Raw genomic sequence first — 20,604 nt, forward strand, 5'->3', positions numbered from 1 at the left:
TCTATACTACAAAAAAATTATACTGATGATATCTTAAGAATCCGAGAAATCTCGTGGTATATTACATATTTCCTTTTTTTCAAAAATGTTTTGAAACGTGTATTTTTAATTACAAGGCAAAATATCAAAACGAGTAAGCAGAAACAGCACCACTCAGCCGGTTGGCAGTTGATTAAATTATTTTTTCGAAAGAGAGAGTGTGGATGTGATTCCACTAAACTGCGTTGGATCAGGAAGATCAACATATGGCGTGTTCTGAAGGTTCACTCCATAATTTTACGTTGGATCGGGAGGACCAACAAAAGGAGTGTTCTGAAGGTTCACTCCACAAATTTACGTTGGATCGGGAGGAAGCAACATGATCGGGAAGAGCAACATGAGAAGTGTTCTTAAGGCTCTCTTCACGAATTTATGTTGGATCGGGAAGACCAACATGAGAAGTGTTCTGAAGGTTCACTTTACAAATTGACAAATTGGATTGGGAGGACCAACAAAAGGATTGTTTTGAAGGTTCACTTTATAATTTTTCTTTGGTTTGGAAGGACCAACATGAGAAGTGTTCTGAAGGCTCATTTCATGAATTTTTGTTGGATCTGGAGGACCAATATAGGTTCACTCAATAATTTAACGTTGGATCGGAAGGACCATCAAGAGTAGTGTTCTGAAGGTTCACTCCACGAATTTACGTTGGATCGGGAGGACCAACTTAAGAAATATTCTGAAGGCTAACTTCACGGAATTTCGTTGGATTGGGAGGACAAACATGAGGAGTAGACTGGCCCAAATTTGTATGGGATGATTTTTACAACATTTTTTTCAACGCGGCACCCCCTAGGTTGGTGCATTTAAGTGAAAAAATGACTTTCTGAAAGTTTCAGGTCATTTGGAAGAAGCACGAGCTGGCGCAAACGATTTGAAATTTGTATGGAGATTTTAAGCAAAATGTATGAAAAATCGACATTCTTTCACTCTTTGTATTGTAAAATATGTTACCAGTATGCTAGAAAGCTCAGAATTTCAGGAATTGTAGTTCAAACAATAACAAACAAGTTTGTAGAAGATTATGATGCGATACGAGTTTACTGTGATGAGTTATTTGCAATAGAATGTGTGATTAGTTTCGCGTTTCATCGATATATCGTGGACGGTGTATAGATGGATTATTAGTACTAACTTGATCGCATTGTCATACAAAATAACAGATAGAAAGTTTGTGTCCTAGGCAAAGTTGTAGCTCATTTTATAACAAATATCTGCAGAAGTTAAAAAAAAGGTCACAAACTTTCTATTTGTTGATCTCATTGTGTGACGATGCGATCAAGTTAGTGCTATTATTAGCCCATACTCCGTTCACAATATATCAAAGAAATGCAAAAAAAAAAATCACACATTAAATTGCGGATAACTTATAACAGTCAACTCGTATCGCATCACAATCTTCTACAAACTTATTTGTCATTGTTTGAACTACAATTCCTGGAATTTTGAGCTTCCTAGCATACTGATTACATATTTCAGAACACCAAGAGTGAAAGTATGTCGATTTTTCATACATTTTGCTGAAAATCTCCATACAAATTTCAAGTCTTTTGCGCCAGCTCGTGCTTCTTCCAAATGACCTGAAACTTTCAGAAAGTCAATTTTTCACCTAAATGCACAAATTTAGGGGGTGCCGCGTGGAATATAATGATTTTTTTCGTTGTGGGCCAGTCTAATGAGGAGTTTTCTGAAGGTTCACTTCACAAATTTTCGATTGATCGGGAGGACCAACAGTGTGTTCTGAAAGATCATTTCATAGACTTACGTTGGATCTGGAGGACCAACATAAGGAGTAATCTGAAGGTTCACTTCACGAATTTTCGTTGGACCGGGAAGACCAACATGAGGATTGTTCTGAAGGTTCACTTCACGGGAGGACCAACATGAGGAGTGTTCTGAAGTTTCACTTAATAAATTCATGTTGGATCGAGAGGACCATCATAAGGAGTGTTCTGAAGGTTCACTTCACGAATATTTGTTGGATCGGGAAAAGCAACATGAGAAGGGTTCTAAAAGATCACTTCACGAATTTTCATTGGATTGAGAGGACCAACATGAGAAGTGTTCTGAAGGTTCACTTTACAAATTTATGTTGGATCGGGAGGACCAACAAAAGGAGTGTTCTGAAGTTTCAATTAAAATTTTACTTTGGATCGGAAGGACCAAAAAGATGAGTGTGCTGAAGGCTCACTTCACGAGTTTTTGTAGAATCAGGAGGACCAATATGAGGATTGTTCTGAAGGTTTACTTCATAATTTTAATGTGGATCGGGAGGACCAACAAGAAGAGTGTTCTGAAGGTTCACTCCACAAATTTTTGTTGGTTCGGTAGAACCAACTTGAGAAGTGTTCTGAAGGCTTACTTCATGAACGGACCCACAAGTTCTGCAGGTTCACTCTAAAAATTTACGTTGGATTGAGAGGACCAACATGAGGAGTGTTCTGAGGGTTCACTTCACGGGAGGACCAACATGAGGAGTGTTCTGAAGGTTCACTTAATAAATTCACGTCGGATCGAGAGGACCACCATAAGGAGTGTTCTGAAGGTTCATTTTACGAATTTTCGTTGGATCGAGAAGAGCAAAATGAGAAATGTTCTGAAGGCTTACTTCACGAATTTTCGTTGGATCGGGAGGACCAACATGAGGAGTTTTCTTAAAGTTCACTTCACCAATTTTCGATTGATCGTGAGGACCAACATGATGAGTGTTCTGAAGGATCATTTCATTCACTGAAATTGAGTCGGAAGGACCAACGTAAGGAATAGTTTGAAGGTTCACTTCACGAATTTTCGTTGAACCGGGAAGTTCAACATGAAGATTGTTCTGAAGATTCACTTTACGGGAGGACCAATATGAGAGGTGTTTTGAAGGTTCACTTAATAAATTCACGTTGGATCGAGAGGACCAACATGAGGAGTGTTCGGAAGGTTCACTTCATAAGTTTACTTTGGATCGAGTGGACCAACATAAGGAGTGTTCTGAAGGCTCACTCCACAAATTTTCATTGGATCGAGAAGACGAACATAAGGAGTGTTCTGGAGATTACCTTAATAATTTTGCTTTGGATCGGGAGGACAAACACGAGGAGTGTTCTGAAGGTTTCCTCCATGAATTTACGTTAGGTCGGAAGGACCATCAAAAGGAGTGTTCTGAAGGTTCACTTCACCAATTTACGTTGGATCGTAAGGACCAACATGAGAAGTGTTCTGAAGATTCACTTCACAAATTTTCGTTGGATCGGGGGGGCCAACATAAGGAGTGTTCTTGAGGTTCACTTAATAATTCCACTTTGGATCGGAAGGACCAACATGAGGAGTGTTCTGAAGGATCACTTCATACATTTACGTTGGATCGGGAAGACCAGTACGAGGAGTGTTCTGAAGGTTCTCTTCATAATTTTACTTTGGATTGAGAGGACCAACATAAGGAGTGTTCTAAGGCTCACTTCATGAAATTTCGTTGGATCAGGAGGACTAACATGAGAAGTGTTCTGAAGGTTCACTTCACAAATTTACGTTGGATCGGAAGGACGAACTTGAGGAGTGTTCTGAAGATTCACTTCATGAATTTACGATGGATTAGGAGGACCTACACATGGTGTTTTCTGAAGGTTCACTTCACAAATTTTTCCTTCGATCGAGAGGACCAACATAAGGAGTGTTCTGAAGGCTCACTTCACAAATTTTCATTGGATCGAGAAGACGAACATAAGGAGTGTTCTGGAGATTACCTTAATAATTTTGCTTTGGATCGGGAGGACCATCACGAGGAGTGTTCTGAAGGTTCATTTCACGAATTTACGATGGATCGAGAGGACTAACATGTGGAGAGATCTGAAGGTTCGCATCCTAATTTTTCGTTATATCGGGAAGACTAACACGAGGAGTGTTCTGAAGGTTCTCTTCATGAATATACGTTGAATCGGGAGGATCAACATGAGGAGAGTTTTGAAGGTTCACTTAATAAATTCACGTTGGATCGGGAGAACCATCATAAGGAGTGTTCTGAAGGTTCACTTCTCGAATTTTTGTTGGTTCGGGAAGAGCAACATGGAAGTGTTCTGAAGGTTTACTTCACGATTTTCCGTTGGATTGGGAGGACCGACATGAGGTGTATTCTGAAGGATCACTTCATAATTTACGTTTGATCGAGATGACCACCACGACAAGTGTTCTAAAGGTTTATTCAATAAATTAACGTTGGAAGTTTCACTGCATGCATTTACGTTGAATAGCTAGGAACAAAATGAGGAGTGTTTTGATGGTTCACTTAATAAATTCACGTTGGATCGGGAGAACCATCATAAGGAGTGTTTTGAAGGTTCGCTTCACGAATTTTCGTTGGATCGGGAAGAGTAACATGAGGAGTGTTCTGAAGGCTCACTTCAGAAGTTTACGTTGGATCGGGAGGACCATCACGAGGAGTGTTCTGAAGGTTCACTTCTTAATTTTCCGTTATATCGGGGAGACGAACACGAGGAGTGTTCTTAAGGTTGACTTCATGAATTTACGTTGGATCGGGAGGACCAACATGAGAAGTGCTCTGAAGGGTCACTTCATAGTTATACGAGTGTTCTGAAGCTTCACTTCACAAATTCACGTTGGAGTAGGAGGACCAACATGAAGATTGCTAATCAGATTCACATCACGAATTTATGTAAATAAGGAAGACTAATTTTTTTTTCTTCAGATGACTAAGACTAAAGTTTCGGATTGTTACTTTGATATCGTGTTTTGATAACGAATCAGTTTTCTAGTCGAGTTAATAGGTTCCAACTGAAGTTGGATTGCGATGAGAGTTCCATCCAAAGGCTCGAGTGTTCCAGTCGAAATTTGAGTCCCGACTGAAGTTTGATAGCGATGGAAGTTCCAATCAAAAGCTTGAGATTCTAGTCGTGATGAGAATTTCGACTGAAATTTGATTGCGATGAACGTTTCAATCAAAGGCTCAAGTTTTTCAATCGAGATAAGAGTTCGGACTGACGTTTGATTGCGATGGAAGTTCCAATCACAAGCTTGAAATTCTAGTTGTGATGGGAGTTTCGACTGAAGTTTGATATCGATGCTAGTTTTATCAAAGGCTCGAATTTTCAAGCCGAGATGAGAGTTCCAACTCAAGATTGATTGTGATGCAGTATCTAATTTTAGAAACGATTCACAGTTGTATCTGGATGTGAGAGTCCCTCACAAATCAAGCGTTGGGACGGGAGGTCCATAAAAAAGTGAGACGGAAGGTCGATATCTGAATTATTGTTGAGACGGGATATCCAACAAGAATAAAGAGCCGTAAAATGTACATTAGAACAATTGTTGAGACGGGGGATCCAACAGGAAAAGTGAGATGGATGATCTACATCGGAGCAATTTTTGAGACGGGAAGTTCAACAGAAGGCTCATTTGCAATGAAGTGTTCAGTTATAGTTCGATTTCGTTCAAGAAGATTTTATTCGCCCAAGTTCAAGAAGATAATCATGATTTATCTAAAAAAAAAGCTTTTCTTTTTACCATTACGTGTGGGCTAGTCAAAGTGGATTATTTATGATACGGTCGATAGTTCGATACTATTGGGCTGTCTATCGATAGGTTATGAAACCGTTATAAATGAATAGCGAAGCGCCTGAATGTAGAAATTCGTAAATTAAAAATATTATTGACACAAAAGAAGATGAAAACTACGCTCATAACAATATTTTGATGAAAGTTCGGAAAAAAGCTTATCTAGCAGATTTTTGCATTTTTGTGTAGGGGGGAGATGTGTTGACAATGATTGCGAGTGCGACACTCTCACGGTCGATGGGCCTTTCCGAGTTGATAATCTCTCTTCATCGTCCTTACTACACGCACTCACACGATGTCGAGAGCGGTCGTCAGTTAGCTGACGATATTCGTTGAGATAGGTCACGTGTCTCCCGTTCAGCAAAGCTTAGCAAAACCTGCATACAAGGGTCATTTGAATGTACTCAAACTCATTGTATCGAAATCTGCAAACAAAAATTCCACAAAACGAAAATCCATTTTGAAGTACCAATATTGACTAGATTAATGGTGTCAAATTTTTTTTCCCATGAGTATCTGATTCGTGCAAATCCAGGCAATAGTGATTCCAAAATATTGAGCTCGAAATCTGGGCAAATTTTAGAAAACCCCATGAATTAATAATCGATTTTTTCCATTCTAAAGAATCGATCCAAAAAATCTGAGTTGAAAAGATTGATTTCCCAAAAATCTATTCAAGATTGATAAATTTAATATTTAATATATAATCCTTACTCGTACCTATCGGAAGAATGCAAGAGAGCGCAAGATTTTGCTCTCATAGCCTTCAAATCGTTGCCAGCGGCGACATTTTCCAGTTCTCTCATTAGTCAATAATTCTCAATTCCCATCTGTTAATTAGCATCTGTATGCACGCTGCTGGATGCAAAGAGAACATGACGATGATTTTCTCACTTGAAGCCCGAGCGGGAGCAAAATCATTTCAAAATTTACAAACATGGCGGACTTTCTATCTAATCCGATTCAAACTGACTTCAGACGACATTTTATACGATCTTTTCATTATGCAGTTGAAATTGCGATTCGCAATACCATTGAAAACGACTTAAGTTATCATTTCTTATACGATTTCACGTTTGCAGGGTCGTAAACTAGAATCGGTTTCTTAGGTTAAGACTCGATTTAGAAAGAAGCTTTCTAAAATCTTGCAGAGCGTATTGGGAATTCGCATCCTCGAGTTTTTCCTTAAAAAAAAGTCACTGAGCTAAAAATTGGCCTCCTTACAGAAGTGCGACGAACTGAGTATGCTCATTTGTTTAACTAGCGAGAACGGTATGATCACCAATTTTCACCTTGATAAGGGTCATGTCAAGTTGGTCGCGAAATGTGTTTCAGCCACATTAGCCAGCAGCTTCTTCGGAGTAAAAGGAACGAAAGAGGGTAAGACCATGAAGGAGGAGGAGGTACAAAATTTACGGAAAGTTTAGTGCATCAGCAGCAACAGCAGCAGCATATTGGTTGCGCATTGCACAATCACCCACATACCCACATACAGTCCTGCGGAGATGTATGTGGCAGAACGCTTCTCGCTAAAGTGAAGTGAAAGTTTTCTCCTAACTAACTGGCTAACTGACTGACTCTGTGTTCCTTTAATTTTCGTCCATTTCGCAGTTCCCCCGGAGCGGGTCGTGATCCGGGACCAGCAGGGCACCGAACGGACCACAGTGGCCGGTCCCTACAGCGAGGGGGACGTGGTCAAACTGCGCTGCGACGTCTACGGTGGCCGGCCGACGCCCTCTGTCAGCTGGCATCGGGACGGAGTGCCACTGGTGGCCGAAACCAAATACGTGCCCATTGGCAAACATCTCCGCAGTGAGATTGTTCTCGGTCCACTGACCCGGCAAGATCTGCACTCGAAGCTGGTCTGCAAGGCTAACAACCACGAGAGGGCCAGCCCGGTCGAGTCCTCCGTCCAAATTGATATGAACTGTAAGTTATTGCTCGTAAACTATATTCTTCTACTTTACAATCAACATTTAATCTCTCATTCGCAGTTGCTCCCCTAAACATAAGACTGATTGGTGCTCACCAGCCGCTGTCAGCCGGGCACCGGTATGATTTGCTGTGCCAAAGTGCAGGTTCTAGGCCTGCAGCCTCCATAACCTGGTTCCTGGATGGGGTCCGGCTGGACAAAAGCAAAGAAACGGTAACGGAGACACCCGCCCCTTTCTAAATAATTCTGAAACCTTATTCACTTTCCAAACTTTTCTTATCCTCATTTCTGTTCCGAACAGACATCCGCCGATGGCAATCAAACGACCAGTACGCTGTCAATCATCCTGAACCGAACCGATGCCGGCAAGTATTTGTCCTGCAAGGCGTACAACACCTATGCGCCCTCCGATGCCCTGGAAGACGGCTGGCAGCTGGACATACAATGTAAGACTTTTGATTTGCAAATATTATGTTTTAATTATCTAGCAGATAATTCATTTAGCAATCAAAAATATCTTATCATCCCTTCGACATTGTGTACAACTTGAGGTCGTTTTACTAGGTGTCCCTGCAATATTGCTAAGTACTTCTTGATCGGGCCTGTTCCGGAGTGTTTGGGGGGTAGCTCTTTCGGGACAAATGCGACTCCGATTAACATTCAAACAAACAATCCCACCAAGTGATCAGAACAAAAATATTATTCGTCGACATAAACATTCATAAAGTATTTTTACATAAAAGGTTGACTAAAGATGTTACTTTGAAGAAACACTAAGATCACAAAATTATGAACATAGTGAAATTTACTTACATAGGGCCGTGGTAAAACACCTCCACTGTTGACGATCCGGAGCCAACGTCTTCACTCGGTCCCAATCAAGACTCGTCGATCTGTTCTTTGATGTCCTTCTAGATTCCATTCTAGCGCCTCTCTGCAAATCTAGTTCTCATCTCTTCGCAGCGTGTGCCCAGTCCATCTCCACTTGCGTTCCCGAATCTCGATTTCTAGCATCCTTTGATGACACCGTCGATGCAATTCCTCATTTGAGATCCAGTTGCCAAGCCACCAAGCACGATACTCCGTATGCAGCGATTCACAAATACTTGCAGTTTTCGCGTCGTCACTGCATATGTGCACCAAGTTTCACACCCGAACAACATTACAGATTAGACGCTTGAATTGACGATTTGGATTTTCGTTAGTAGAGAGATGTTTCGAAGACTCGCAAACACAAATCGCGCCTTACCGATGCGGGTTTCGATATCTTTTCTGAATTTTTAATTTAAGTATGTTCATTGACACGTGCGCCGAGATGTCTTTTCTGGTACCACCGCTATCTGGCTACCAAGATATTGGAAGCACTCCACTTTCTCAACTTGTTGCACAGCTACCACGAAATTGGAAGGATTTACTGTGTTGATCTCTTTTCGACATTGATTTTGAGACTTGCTGCCTTGGAGCTTTCGGTGAGGTCGTCGAGCTTGCTCTGAATGTCTTGTTGTCTATGGGCGAGCAAAACAATATCGTCTGTCAGGCCAAGGTCGTTCACCTGCTCCATTGTCGAAGGATTCCACGACAATCCTCAGTTTGGTCTAAAGTCAATCGATCCAGTCAAGATCTCATCCATTACGATGAGAAAATGCAGCGGTCCTAAATACATCCTTGTCTCACTCCAGCAGTCACCGGGATAGGTTCGGACAAGTGACCGTCGTGCAAGACTGCACGAATATGCCTCGTACTGTGCTTCAATGAGATGGACTAGTTCCTCTGCGATCCCTCGTAGTCTTAGAGCAATCCAGATGCTTTCGTGGTTAAATCGATCAAATGCTTTTTCGAAATCAACGAAAACCAGCAGAAGAGATTCCTGGAATTCCAATATTATTCGTAGCGTTGTAAAGTGATCCACACATGATCGTCCGGATCAGAATCCAGCTTATTGCCTTCGGGGTATAGCGTCGATTTTCTTCTGGATCCTGTTCAAGATCACTTTGCAGAGTACTTTGAGGGTTGTACAGATCCACTTCATGCCTCGCCAGCTACCGCACTCTGGCAGGTCTCCTGTCTTCGGAACCTTTACGAGGATACCCTGCATCCAGTCTACCGGGAATGTTGCAGTATCCCAGATGTCAGCGAAAAGACGGTGCAAAATATGTGCTGACACGCAGGGTCGGCTTTCAGCATTTCAGCAGGGATGCAATCGATCCCAGGCGCTTCAATGGATTTCATGCTTTTGATTGTCGCTTCTATTTCAGCCAGCGAAGGCGCTTCCAAGTTGACGCCATTGATGTGACTGTTGGCTATAGCTATTCGTGACTCGGAAGAGTTGTTCGAAGTGCTCAGTCCATTGTTTGAGCTGATCTGTTCGATCGGTCAATAACTGACCTGCTCGGTCTTCTAGCGGCATTCTTGCATTAGTCCTTGCACCACTGAGGCGGCGAGAAATGTCATAAAGTAATCGGATATCTCCATTGGCGGCGGCTCTTTCCCCCTCTTCGGCTAGGGAGTTTGTCCAGGCTCTCTTGTCTCGTCTACAAGCTCGTTTAACTGCCTTTTCCAGCTCCGCATAACGTAAGCGGGCGGCTGCTTTGGCTGACCCAGTACATGCCTGCTCAATTCCGACTTTCGCCTTTCTCCGATCATCGACCATCCTCCAAGTTTCATCCGACATCCATTCACTTCTTCTTCCACAAACTTTACCGAGAGTACCATGGCTCGTCATGATAAAGGCATTCTTAATTCCACACCACTGTTCTTCGACTGTTCCGTCTGTCGGCAATTCCGAGGCTCGGGACTCTAGCTGTTCAACGTATGCTCTTTTTACCTCTGGATTCTCTAAACGGCGTACGTCGTATCGACATCCGACTTTCTCCTCGCGCCGGTGGACACGCGCAACTCTCAGTCGTATCTCGCCAAGGACGAGGTGATGGTCAGATGCAATGTCTGCGCTTCGTTTGTTGCGGACATCAAGATGGATCCTTCTCCATTTTCAGTTGATGCAGATGTGGTTAATTTCATTTTCTGTTTGGCCATCTCGGGATACCTAAGTGACCTTATGTGCTGGTTGATGGGGAAAGAGTGGTCCATCTATCGCCATGTTGTTGTTGCCAAAAAAATCTACAAACAGCTCCCCGTTTTCGCTCGTCTGTCCTAGGCCATGCCAACCCATGATGCGCTCAAGATCCTGATTGTCGGAGCCAATTTTTGCGTTGAAGTCACCTAAATGGATTTGAATGTCACCGTTCGGAATTTGCTCAACCACGCTGTTCCGTTGACTGTAAAACTGCACTTTCTCCTGCAAATCGACAACGTCAGTTGGTGCATAACACTTGACCATTGTAAGATTTCTAACCCGTGTTCTAAATCTGGCTACGATTATTCTTTCGTTTATCGGTTCCAATCCAATGAGGGCCGCATGGGCCTTAACAGAAAACTTACTCCTCGTTCCCGAGTAGCGTGTTCACCTTGTATGCCAGAGTAAAGCAGGACAAGCCCGTACTGTGTCTTTTGTTCTCCAATTTTAGGCCAACGGACTTCGCTCAGTCCCATAATTTCTAGCTAGATGCGGCTAGCTTCTCTAGCAAGTTGAGCCAGCGTGCCTTGTTGGGCAAGGGTTAGAACGTTTCAAGTTCCAATTCGTATCCGTGTTTTCATGCTAAAAGTCGTCGCCAGTGTTCCAGGTCGGTCATTTCATTCGGATTCCGTATCAATTTTATAAATCGGAAGCAGTAGGTTGTTAGCCTAAGGTTCTTATCCAGCGATGGGGCTGCCATCTTGGATTTGCTGACGGGAGCCGCATTTCATAAATTCAGCCGCTCGCTGCGAGACAGACGCTGTTTGAGCCGCCCCTAACCTGGAGAACAGACGCTCGACTGTTGTTGCACGCTGCCCCTGACCTGGAGGACAGACACGTGCTGCCACCTTCTCAGTCTGCATGCGACCAAAGCATCCACCGGGGATGGGTACCCGATCACCGCTTAGGTTACTCGCATCCCAGCCGGTACCACGTGGAGGTTGAGATAGGAGTTGTGAACAAGAGATGATATAACCACTATGGGGCCTCGTGTTGCACATTGTCCACCATTTGCCAGCCAACATAGTGAAACAATCAAAGGAAATAAACATAAATTGCACAACAACAACTTAAGCACTCTACTAATGCTATGATTATTTAGAATCCGGGAACTTTATTCAAATTCCAAAATCATCTAACCGGTTTGAGCTTCCACCCGTTAGATGACGAACGGAGTGTTCCGTATCCGCTCTAGCAAATGCGTATTGCTTAATCAGAAACACTTTAAAATTTTGAACCCGGCTGTATCTTGTTCAGAATAGAAGTGACAAATTGACCGATGATTCTTGCCATTTTCCTTTATCTAATATGGGATATGAAGAAACAAGAAAATGTTATTTGGTGTTTTTCCAAGCATATGCAATGCGTTCGCGCAGGGAGGACAATGGCAGCGGTCGCTAATCTTGTTAATGCCAATTTGGCACAGTTTTGAGTGCCACTTTTTCTACACCCTATGGATGTCATGATCGGAGTAGAGTCTGATCTGTAAGTGAATTGCTGCTGTGCTGTATTGTGTGCTTTTTCACTAAGCGCTAAGCGGCGAACAGTTTCTCGTTAGCACGATAAATTATAATTTTTCGCGGGCCAAGCTGGTGATGCCTTTGTTTTTTTAACACTTTCTAGTTTTCTTTCCTACCGAAAGGTCCTAAAACCTTCGAATCCTTTAAGGCTTGATCTGAAGTTCAGCTTTTGGGGTCCAACGGAGACTCCGGTCCGTTATGTTGAGATATTTCGTCAATGTTGATGATCTTTACCTGGGCAGGTGTCGCCACTGTCCCTCGACGTCCTCCATTTTATCATTTTCTGACATTTTAAGTGTCCAGGCTACCTTTTATTGAACTGGGCAAAAAAAAATTAAACACGTTGAACAGCATAGAATAAGACAATAACTGCACTACCCAAGTAACTATAAGCACTAAAATTTTGAATTTTAAAAGCATTATGCCAGCGTTCTAGATGCTAAAATGCTGCTTTATAACAGCACTTCAAGTGTTATTTTGAAAGGTTTTCGAATAATGGATATTTTAAGAAAACAATACCAAAAAAATTATATATAACTATGTATTTTAAGATTAAGTTTTTTTTATCAACAGTCCACTTTCCCGGAGAGTATCTTCTTACATATTGCTTGTTTTAACCTTTTTCCTTTCCTAGATGTTCCGGACGCCAAGGTGCGCCTGGGAAGTTCCCTGGATCCGTACTCGATTCGGGAGGGTACGGATGTGTACTTTGACTGCATTGTGACGGCGCATCCAGTTGTCTATAAAGTCGAGTGGAAACATAACGTGAGCATCGATTCAAAACGTTATTAATTTGAGACGAATCAAAGTTAGTGTCAATAACTTAACCCTTGTTTTTATTCCGTTGATCCGCAGAACAAAACACTGCCGCACAATATCTCGCAAGGAGTGATCATCAGCAACCATTCGTTGGTCCTGCAAGGGGTCTCGAGGACTACTGCCGGCAACTATTCCTGCGTAGGATTCAACGCCGAAGGCGAAGGCAGCAGCCCGATTTTCGAGCTCAACGTTATGTGTAGGTGTTTTTATTTGAAACTGTATCATTTTTATGAAATTCCAACTCCCAACTTGCTTCGGGCAGTTTCCGGTACAACTGCTCTAATTCGCGATTCATGTTTTTACTGGAAATTTGATCAATTTTTTTTCTCTATTTTTTTTTTCTTCATGGGCGTTAACACCTTCACAAAAATTCAACCAACGCCCACAGATGCACCCACCTGTGCGCCCAACCAGCAGCGTGTCTACGGTGTGGCCAAACAGGAGAACGCCGAGATCCGTTGCATCGTGGACGCAAATCCACCGGACGTCGAGTTCAAATGGACGTTCAATAATTCAGCCGAAAGCATCGACGTTCAGGCCAGCCACATTTCACGGCTAGGTAAGAGTTGGATATGTTTGTTTTTTTTTTTTTCATGTTAGCTTCATCCTGTACCTTTTGCAAGGTGCCGGATGCTATTTTGGTTTTTGTTTGCAAAGTTAGATAAAATGCGTTTTAGTACAGAAACGATACAAACAGTATTTAAACTTCCCAGAAATTCTAAGACTAGAGAAAAAAAATCAAAAAAATATTACACGCTAAGGGTGAAAAAGCCCCGTCCATGATTAACACATCAGAGCTACTCCAAAAGAGGATGGCTACTGCAATATTAAACCTGTAGGGCAACCGATTGCAGTCATAGAAGAAGAATCCCGGGTCGGAACACCATGGCTCGTTTTAGTGGCAGCCAGTTCGGTCAGCCGCCCCATTCATGAGAGCCGGAGTTGGCCGTTCCCGGATTGAGTGATGACTGAGTGAATGGATGGACCGGTGACATACCTTAGTACTAAAGCTCCAGAAGGTCGAGCTCCTAGTTCAAATGAATGCCTCGGTTTATCAGATGTCATCGGCTACCTACCAGTTTTATTTTACACCATCTGGCCGTGGTTCTGCTGCTCCTTTTGATGCAGCAATCAGCGGGCATGGCTATGTGAAAAATGGAATACAGCTGATGCCAGTGGGCGTGAAGATAAATGATTCTTGTTCCAATGCTGAAGTTTTTGCAGTTTCTTGCTTCATGAGGTTCTATTGCAATTGACAAAATTTGCGCAATGACGATTTGTTTTATAGTGAAAATTTTATTGGAATTACCAGTCTCTCTTAACTTTTGAAAAACTGGATTGAACCGATTGTTTCGATTGATTATTCTTTAAATGGTTTCGGTATTGTCTTAGATTTATCTTAGCACATTAACGATTGCCTGTCATTTCGAAAAAAAAAACGGACAGTTTGTAGCCAAATCGTGGTTTAGTCAAGCATAATCACCCGGATGCAACGTTATAAGGAGCCTTGTTGAGAACATCTCTCAAAAAAAGCTTCAATCTGAGGAAAAAAAAGATAAAAACGAGATTCACTAACACTTAAAAAAATACGTTGGTCACACGATACATAGAGAAATCCCGTAACATTGCATCCCCGTGGTTAAAGCATTGGAAAATGCGGGAGTGGTAAATTTGAATAAAAATTGCCTCTACATTTTTATTTTTATCTGGATTAATTGAAAAAAAATAAGATCTATAACCACAAACTTGAAACTTCAAGTAATTGAACTCACTAAAATTTCGATAAATCGTTATTCAAGTTTTATCATTTAGTATGTTTAGAATCATCTTTTTTCGACTTGCAAGCTAATAGAACTAAGTTCAGAATACATAATTTCTCTACGATTCCAAATTTACCCATAGGTACATCCTCGGTTGTATCTTACACGCCAATGACGGAACTGGACTACGGAACCCTGCTCTGCGTGGCCACCAATCGAATCGGGAAACAGCGGCAGCCCTGTGTTTTTCACATAATCGCAGCTGGTAAGTTACCTATCTTCAAGAATCATTTCTCCTAACTGCATATGATAATTTTCAAATCTACACTCGATGTAAATAGCTACCGATCCATTTTATTTTCGAGAAGCTTAAAACATCCAGAATGAAGAGCTTTCTTAACGGAAATATCGATTTCCACAATCTTCTGTAATTGAAAAAAATAGAGATGTACCGAATAGTGGCCTTTTCAACTATTCGGCCGAATATTCGGTCGAATATTGTGTTGGGTTTTTATAAAAATACAAAATGGATTATTACAATTTCTTTCTATGTCTTTCATCTAAATTAATGCCCCTCATGTTCTTGAGTCGATTTTTTTTTTCAAACATATGATATAATCTGAGGATGTATTATAAGATCTTTTTGAAGTGGGAGTCTCTCTTATTTAAAAAATGTCTCCAATAACTGAAAGGACATCAGATGAATTGGTCCCTGTGTAAACTGGGACACAATACGACGAAACAGGTGCCAAGCAATTCTAAATTGATTATTTGATATCGAATTTTATGAAAGTCGAATATGAGCAAGACATCTTTAAAATAGTTAATCAAAAGAACGAGGATTTTTAACCTTAAGCATACCACACTTTAAACCACACGGTCGGGCAATTCAGACGATGTTTTTTAAATTCGATAACAGGGCCAAACTGATCAAAATCCAGGCCAAAAACATACAGGAGGAAAATAACTTGAATTTTAAAGAGTTCATTGAATCACAGCAGCAGTATGAAAATCGTATCTAAGCATTAAACAAAACATTTAGGTTCATTTTGAATTTTTTTTTATCGTTTTTTGAACAAAAAATGTTGAAATTTTCAAAGAGAAATTAGAGTTTTTTGTTTGATTTAGCTAATGATATGAACGAAGCCAGACATCCTGGCCAGATTTGACTTATTTCGAATTCTTTATTGGATTTATGGGCAAGCCTGGATATTTGAATTAAATGTGGAATAAACGATAATCAAAGTCTTAAGCGATACTTGTCAGCATTCTCCTGTACGATCTACAGTGTATGATACATTATGTTGCTTTTTCAACATTACTTTTGGATATTTTATAAACTATCCAAAACTTTTAGAAAAATTTGACAAGTCTGTAATTGTAAAAATTAAAAAAAAAAACAATATCCGGCCAACCGAATATTTGGAATTTTGTGAATATCAAACGGAAGGAATCCGGTCTACCTGCGGAGGTACGTTTAGATGACAGAATTGCTAAATCACCTGCTGACAAATTTGTTCATTTTGCAAAGCATTTCTCCAGGGTATTTTCAATTCCATCGCCAATTGGAGATCAAATTAGCGCAGCTGTCACACGATTGCCCACCGGTGTTTTAAATCTCGACGTTTTTGTTGTTACCGAGGAAATGGTTTTCGATGCTATAAAAAATTTGAAGTACTCTACCTCAGCTGGGCAGGACGGAATTCCTGCGAGTTTGTTAAAAAAAGTGTTGCACTTTACTTGTAAAGCCCGTTACTTGTATTTTCAATTAGTCCTTACAACAACATCAGTTTCCTGCCTCCTGGAAAAGATCCTTCATGAGCCTAATCTTTAAAAAAGGTGATAAGCAAGAGGTGCGTAATTATCGAGGTATCACTTCGCTAGCTGCCTGCTCGAAGGTCTTAGGGAAAATTGTCAACACGCAGTTTACACGGACATCACTGCGGCATTTGACTCAGTGAATCACTTAATTTTACTTTTAAAGTTAAAACGTCTGGGATTATCTGAGAGATTATGCGCCTGGATCAGAAGCTACTTAACTAATCGTCGTCTTGCTGTAAAAATCGGATCTTCTGAATCTCCAGATTTCATTCCGCCTTCAGGGGTACCACAAGGAAGTAATTTGGGCCCTTTATTGTTCACCCTGTTCTGTAATGATATTAACATGCTGCTTGTTGGATGCGGAGTACTCATGTACGCGGACGATTTGAAAATATTTTTGGTCGTTAACAGCTTGGCAGATTGTCAGATATTACAGCGATTCCTCGATACAGTTGTAAATTGGTGTGCTGTTAACCTACTGGCCTTAAGCGTCTCTGCTGTATCATAACATTTGGACGCAAGAAACTTCCTATTTTGTACGACTACAATATCCAGGGCGAATTTCTACACCTTGGCGTTGTTTTGGATAGTCATATGACATTTAAGCGTCACTACTGTGCTACACTTGAAAAGGCTAACCGAATGCTGGGATTTGTCATACGTAAAGAATTTACAGATCCTATTTGCCTACGAGCTCTGTATTGCTGCCATGTCCGTTCAATACTAGAATCCCCAAGTAACACAGATTAAGCCAACTAGCATTAGGATGTTTTATTATGGTTTAATTATGGCATTTTTTTGTGCAGCGTTTTATGACGGTTTTATTATGGTCATGCAGAATGCTTATTTTTTTTTTTCGACCATATGTTTTCAGATGGTTTTGAAAACGCTAATAAAACTTTTATTAAACATACTGTTTTAGTTATTTTGAAAGAGTTATGAATGCTCTTTTTAAACTATAATAAAACACAAACTTAGAAGTTTGCTCCATGCTTTCTTTTGCATGTTCTACAATAGCACTCAGTGCATGATTATTAAACCGCCATAAAACTTAGTGACAGTTCTCGATCAAGATGTCAAAACAGGACACGCTCAAGTTAGATAGCACATATTTGAATTGGAACTCCCATTTTTACACATTTTTGGTAAGTGATGCGTGTTGGTTTTCAGTTAAAATAAAAAAAAATCATCTTTGAAAACTTGAAATCACCAAAAGTGGTATGAATATCTTTACAATATGAGTATTTGGTGAAAGGGCCCGAATAGTAGGAAAAATTGTTGCTTGACGCCATCATTAATTCTAGATGGCGGCTTCCGCTTTTATTTTCAAAGCTGTAAATTACTGAAAATATCGTGAAATCTTCACCGTGAAAGTGATAAACGAGTAGAAGTCAAATTTCGTTGCCCGTCGCCATCTTAAATCCAAGATGGCGGCTACCAATCAACTAGAAAATACTGTAAATGACTGAAAATCGCATAAAACCCATATTATAGGGATTAAGTGGAAAGAGATCAACCGGTAGAAGTTGAATTTCGCTATCTGACGCCATCTTGAAATCCAAGATGGCGGCTTCCGTTAAACTTTAAAATGTAGTAAATGACTTAAAATGACATGAAACCCAAATTAATATTGGGTGAAAGGGCTTAACGAGTAGAAGTCGAAAATTGCTATCTAACGCCATCTTGAAATCCAAGATAGCAGCTTTCGATGAACTTTAAAAATGCTCTAAATCATTGAATATCGCATGAAACCTCCAAAATATGGGTATTTGTCAATTGGGATAAGCTATTAAAAGTTTACTTTTGCATTCTGACGCTATCTTGAAATCCAGGATGGTGGCTTCAGCTGAACTTAAAAATACTGTAATTGAATGAAAATAGCATGAAACTCCCAAATATATTGTATTGGGTGCTAAGGCTAAATGATAGAAATCAAATAACTCTTTTCGCGTTTCTTTGAAAATCTGTAAGTTACTAAAATCCCACAAAAACCAACACAATACAAACCCCGTTCGTTTTTGGCAACATTCGATTATGGCAACATCGAATTTGGCACATGTACCTAAATCAAACGGTTAACAGAAACAACATAACCTTATAGTTTTCGCTAAAATAAGACCAATACAATTTAGACATAATAGCATGATAGGAATAATAGAATGACATAAATGTCAATCAAAAACTATAAACAAAACAAGAAAAGTTCTAAATGCATTAAAAACATAATGAAAAAATAATAAATAATAAAGTGATTTCCAATGATCGAAATTGTCTAAAAATAGTAGTTTTAATGTATTATTAAGTGAAAAAAAAGTTGAGAAAAAAATCGTTCAATTTTGGCAACACGAAAAGTCGGGCGTGTTGCCAAAAACAAACAGGGTCTGGTTCTTCTTGTTTAGCCCTTTCACTCAATACCATTATTGTAAATCTTTCGAGCGATTTTTAGTCATTTACAGTTTAGTGGAAGCCACCATCTTGAACTTCAAGATAAAGTAAAAAAGAGGAATTCAACTTCTACTGGTTTCGCCCTTGAACCCAAAAAAAATATAGTGGGCGTTTTATGCGATTTTTAGCGATTAACAGTATTTAACAGCTAAGCGAAAGCCGCCATATTGCATTTCAAGATGAAGTATGGTAGCGAAATTTGTCTTCTCTTGGTTCCACCTCTTTACTCAATGCCAATATTGTGGAGATTTAAAGTCATCTGCAGCATTTTAAAGTTCAGCGGAAACCGCAATCTTCGCATTTAAGATGGCCTCAGATAGTCAAATTCGACTTCTACTCGTTGATCGCTTTGAAGCAGGGACCGAAAACAGCACGAACACAGTAAGTGCAACACAATTTGATGACACGGCACATCCGAAACGAAACTGTGCTGTGTCTGTGTTGATCTTCTTTTGTTGCGTGTCGGCCGCAACACAGCACAGTACTGCATGCGACACAAAATCCGACACAGTTGACGACACAGTGTGTTCGTGTGCCGGTCCCGAAACGCTGAGATTTTAATTGTTGCAAATCTGCCAGCAGGCGAACTGGATAGATTTTTTTCGTTTGCCTTCAAGCTTCTTTCTCGACACAATGTGAGTGAAGAACTTCGCCATGTAAAATACGGAGAAATACTGTCCAATCAAGCGCGACGGGTTAAAATAGCCTTGCTCGTAAAACACACTGTGTTGCGTGCTAAGCACAACTGTGTTCTTCTCGACACGACACAACTGGGAACTGTGTCGTGTTGATTTGATGCAGCACAACACAATTGAAGTGCTGTGCCAAACCGAAGTGTCGCACACGAAAATTTATGTGTCAGCACTCCAGGATTTGTGTTGCACGATATGTACTGTGCTGTGTTTGTGTTTTTTGTCGGTCCCTGCTTTGAAGTAATAGGGGAGGAGCGGGCTATATGCGCCTATTAAGCAGAACACTGATTTTATCAAATATCACATCGAATATGTGTACAAAAGCTATATACACGTGTGCAGTCATCTGCTTTCTATACAATGGAGTAATTTTTATGTTAAAATTTTCTTCTGTTTCCAAGAAAACGATTTTATTGTAAGTGTTGTCTGAAATGCCGAACCTCAAACCGTGCGGGCTAAATACGCCTATTTATGTTTTGAACAAAATTTCTGTTTTTTGGGCAATATTTCCGTATAATTTCATTGAAACTGCTAGAAAGTAATAATTTCCGTACGACAAAGCTGAAGTTTTATGAAAATCTATGTATATTATAATTTTATGGAATAAAACAAAAGTTAGGGTTGCCATACTATGGAGGCAGTTCATCATGAGAAAAACTAGAGATGTACCGAATAGTGGTATTCGGCGAACGGCCGAATACCGAATATTGACCTTTTCAACTATTCGGCCAAACGAATATTCGGCCGAATATTCGACCATAAGTTTTTAATGATTGTGTAGCTTTAACAACATTACTTTTGAATATTTTATAAATTATCCGAAGTTCTTTGAAAAATTTCACAAGTCAGTAATAGATATTCGGCCTATTCGGCTTATTCGGCCGAATACCTAGCTCAACTATTCGGTGAGCCGAATATTCGGCTTAACGGTTTTTTGGCGGTATTC

The 20,604-nt window shown here is 40.5% G+C and overlaps 1 protein-coding gene across 1 annotated transcript in view; it reads left to right on the forward strand.

Moving 5' to 3' along the window:
- Positions 1 to 20,604, forward strand: part of LOC129740363 (protein turtle) — a 908,021-nt gene that overhangs the window by 826,041 nt on the left and 61,376 nt on the right. Inside the window, exons 5-11 of the mRNA XM_055732025.1 lie at positions 7,207 to 7,524; positions 7,590 to 7,741; positions 7,830 to 7,974; positions 12,756 to 12,886; positions 12,977 to 13,136; positions 13,329 to 13,499; positions 14,843 to 14,965. Of these exons, the coding sequence (XP_055588000.1) occupies positions 7,207 to 7,524; positions 7,590 to 7,741; positions 7,830 to 7,974; positions 12,756 to 12,886; positions 12,977 to 13,136; positions 13,329 to 13,499; positions 14,843 to 14,965 (1,200 nt within the window). The remainder of the gene's footprint in view (positions 1 to 7,206; positions 7,525 to 7,589; positions 7,742 to 7,829; positions 7,975 to 12,755; positions 12,887 to 12,976; positions 13,137 to 13,328; positions 13,500 to 14,842; positions 14,966 to 20,604) is intronic.

Source organism: Uranotaenia lowii, chromosome 1 (genome assembly GCF_029784155.1).
Source record: "Uranotaenia lowii strain MFRU-FL chromosome 1, ASM2978415v1, whole genome shotgun sequence".
Lineage (NCBI taxonomy): Eukaryota > Metazoa > Arthropoda > Insecta > Diptera > Culicidae > Uranotaenia > Uranotaenia lowii.